General features: G+C 64.9%; 2 protein-coding genes across 2 annotated transcripts; one reads left to right on the plus strand and one right to left on the minus strand.

Moving 5' to 3' along the window:
* Positions 1–9: 9 nt before the first annotated feature.
* POSPLADRAFT_1098918 (hypothetical protein) lies at positions 10–743 on the minus strand (the record flags this gene model as incomplete). The annotated part of the gene is made up of 2 exons (XM_024483171.1): positions 10–361; positions 430–743. Coding segments are annotated over 2 exons (666 nt in total), but the record flags the coding sequence as incomplete, so codon positions are not given.
* A 175-nt stretch (positions 744–918) lies between these two features.
* On the plus strand, positions 919–2,601 carry POSPLADRAFT_1063389 (hypothetical protein; the record flags this gene model as incomplete). The annotated part of the gene is made up of 5 exons (XM_024481651.1): positions 919–961; positions 1,018–1,499; positions 1,569–1,700; positions 1,754–1,839; positions 2,346–2,601. 5 exons carry the CDS (start codon positions 919–921, stop codon positions 2,599–2,601), a joined length of 999 nt encoding a protein of 332 aa, XP_024332662.1.
* Positions 2,602–2,717: the final 116 nt, after the last annotated feature.

Consider the following 2,717-nt stretch of genomic DNA (forward strand, 5'->3'; position numbering starts at 1 on the left):
GGATGTCCAGCACAGAACACGCGAATACGTACACACGACAATCTTTCCATGGAGCTCCTTGACGTCCTTGGAGATGGTCATGCTCGTCAGCATCTCTTCCAGTGCGTCCCAGCCACCCTCGACCTCGCGTATATCGCATTGGACATCTATGTGGACGGTGTGCCCAGTCTTCAGCGCCCACTGCAGTGCCTCCCGGACCCGCGGCTCGTTCTTCGTGAAGATGGCAGAGGGGACGAGTGCCGGCGTCGAGCTGCCCGGCGATTCGAGGTAGGCAGGGGGCGTGAACGTCGCCTCGCCCTCCGCGGGAATGACGGGCACAAGCACAGCTACAACAGGGACATCGAGTGATCCTGATCGGATACTACGGGCAGATGATCAGGACGGCACGAACAAGTTGATCGGCGGGTATAGGCATCGGGGACGACGTACTTTGCCAGGATCTTCTCGACTTCAGCCGGCTCCTTTTGGGGCAGAGCCAGCACGACGCCCTTGGTCTTGCGGCGCAGGGTCTCGCCCGCTTGCGCCTTCCACTCGCTCAAGTCGCCATCCGGGGCGATCACGTACGCGTCGACAAGCTCTTCTGGCTGCAGTGTGCTTGGGCTGGGGGGCAGCGGGAATGCCTCGGACGATCCGGTGTTGGGTGGGGTAAATGCGGAGAGCGGCAGACGAGGCAGTGCCTTTGCGCCCTTGCGACGTGCGCCGACGCTGGGCGAGAGAGGTGTTGGCGGGATAGCGGAGGCCATTGTTGTTGTCAGCCAGTAGTTGGATGGTTGCGCGGCGAGACAGGGCGATGAAGGAGGGGAAATGATTGCACTGGTGCTCTTATACTTAGCAGATGGATAGTGACAGATCAGATCTCCGCATCATCTGTGGTCATACCGGGGTCCTCCAGGGTCCTCCTTGGTCTACAGCACGAGGATGTCTGCGCCAGGCTACTGGTGCGGACTCGACCGGCATCGCCGTGCGAATGAGCAGATGTCGTGCGATCGCCTAGGCACCGAGCTCATCCGAGCGCAGTGCTACTTCGCGCCTTGCCTCGATCGGCGTCGCCTCGATCGACGTCACTGCTCGCTGCTCTCTCCCTCGCGGTGTGCGTCTCGTCTCCCACCGGCGTCCGGTCGTCGATCGCGCCTACGCAGACACCTGAGCTCGAATGGCACGGCGCCGCCTCTCACGCTGCGCGACTCCACCATGACGCAGTCCCCTCACGCTCACGCTATGTACAAAATAACTTGAATGCTCACTTGCGCTGCACGCGCATCGCGGCCAAGCATGGTTCGTCTCAGGCTGCACAGAAGCTGCGGGCGGCAAGATATTCACCTTTGGCTCCTACCGACTACGCGTATGGTGCGCCGCGCCATGTCCTCCGCGCCCGCGCCCGCTCCTCGCCCGCTGACCTCGCGCGTGCGCCTCTCCCCGTCCTCTCTTCGTTCCCGCACCCTCGCGCACGCACGTGCGGCGCCACTCGCAGGCGTACGCCTTGCGCGACCAGGTCGCAGGTACAAAGATCGAGTGCAGCGCGCAGGCGCACATCTGGATGAAGCCGCCCGTGCGCGGGAAGCCCGCAGAGCCCGTCGAGCTCCCCGGCAACTGGTGCGTCCCGCCCTCTTGCACGCGGCCGAGGCCTGCGCGGGGCCGAGGACGTAGCCGCGCTGACGCCGGGCGGGGAACACGTAGCTGGACGACCTGCCGCCGATGCTGTGAGTGTCCACGCTGTGTCCAGACACGGCTCCTCTGACGGGCCGCGGGCCAGGTTGATCAAGTCGGCCCCGGACTCGCACGGCTAGGTGAGCGCACGTTGTGGTTCTCGGCGCGCGCAAAGGGTGGCGTGCCGGTGCGGTAGGTCAGTGCGCGAGACGTCGAGCAGCCGTGGAAGCACACGTTCACATGCGTCGCTCGCCTCATGCGCTTCCCGCTCACGCGCTGGCTGTGACGCGGCCGCCGAACCCGCTCACCCGCTGGCCTGTGCGACGCAGGAACGCTTCATCGACGCGCGGTATGGCCGCCCGTGCCTGTTCGCGCGCTCGCGCCGTCTCTGTGCTGCGCGAACCTTACCGGCCTCACCCGCTCTTGTGTGCGCACCCGTCTCTCTGCGCGCCCACTCTCAGCTCTCATCTTTGGATCTTACCGACTAGGCGTCCATGGACCCAGCCTCGCATTCACTCTTCGCCCGGCTAGCTGGTCCCTCGTCGCGCGCTGCGGACGCGCGCGCGTCCCGTCGTTGTCTGGTCAAAACTGTGCGCAAACAGCTGGTGTACGGTACATCGCGCTGTTGTGTCCCGACCGCGCGCCCTCGACGCTTTCGTTCTGCCGCGGACGCTGCATCTGACGACCGCGCCTCACAGATCTCTCAACGCTCGCGCTCCCGCCGCCCGCCTTCACGCGAGCGAACGCATGTCAGGCTTGCAATGTCCCCCTCACTCCGAGCTCGTGCAGCCGCGCCTGCGCCCTCCCACAGTCTTCTCCAGTCAGGTCAGTCTGCAGCCCACACCCCACACACGCCCGCATCCGCATCTCCTCAGCACGCATGCCCTTCACCGCGACATCTTCACTGCTCGCTCGCGGTGTATTATTTCTCTCCCGCTGCGTCTCGTCTCATGACGTGCGGCGTCTCACTAGCATCCGGTCATCAGCCGCTCTGTCGCCCGCTCTCCCCGCAAGCTGCAGCGCTGGTTTCTTACGCGCGAAGCCACTCATCACGCGCACACCGCACCCGC

The sequence above is a fragment of the Postia placenta genome (assembly GCF_002117355.1).
Source record: "Postia placenta MAD-698-R-SB12 unplaced genomic scaffold POSPLAscaffold_252, whole genome shotgun sequence".
Taxonomy (NCBI): domain Eukaryota; kingdom Fungi; phylum Basidiomycota; class Agaricomycetes; order Polyporales; family Adustoporiaceae; genus Rhodonia; species Rhodonia placenta.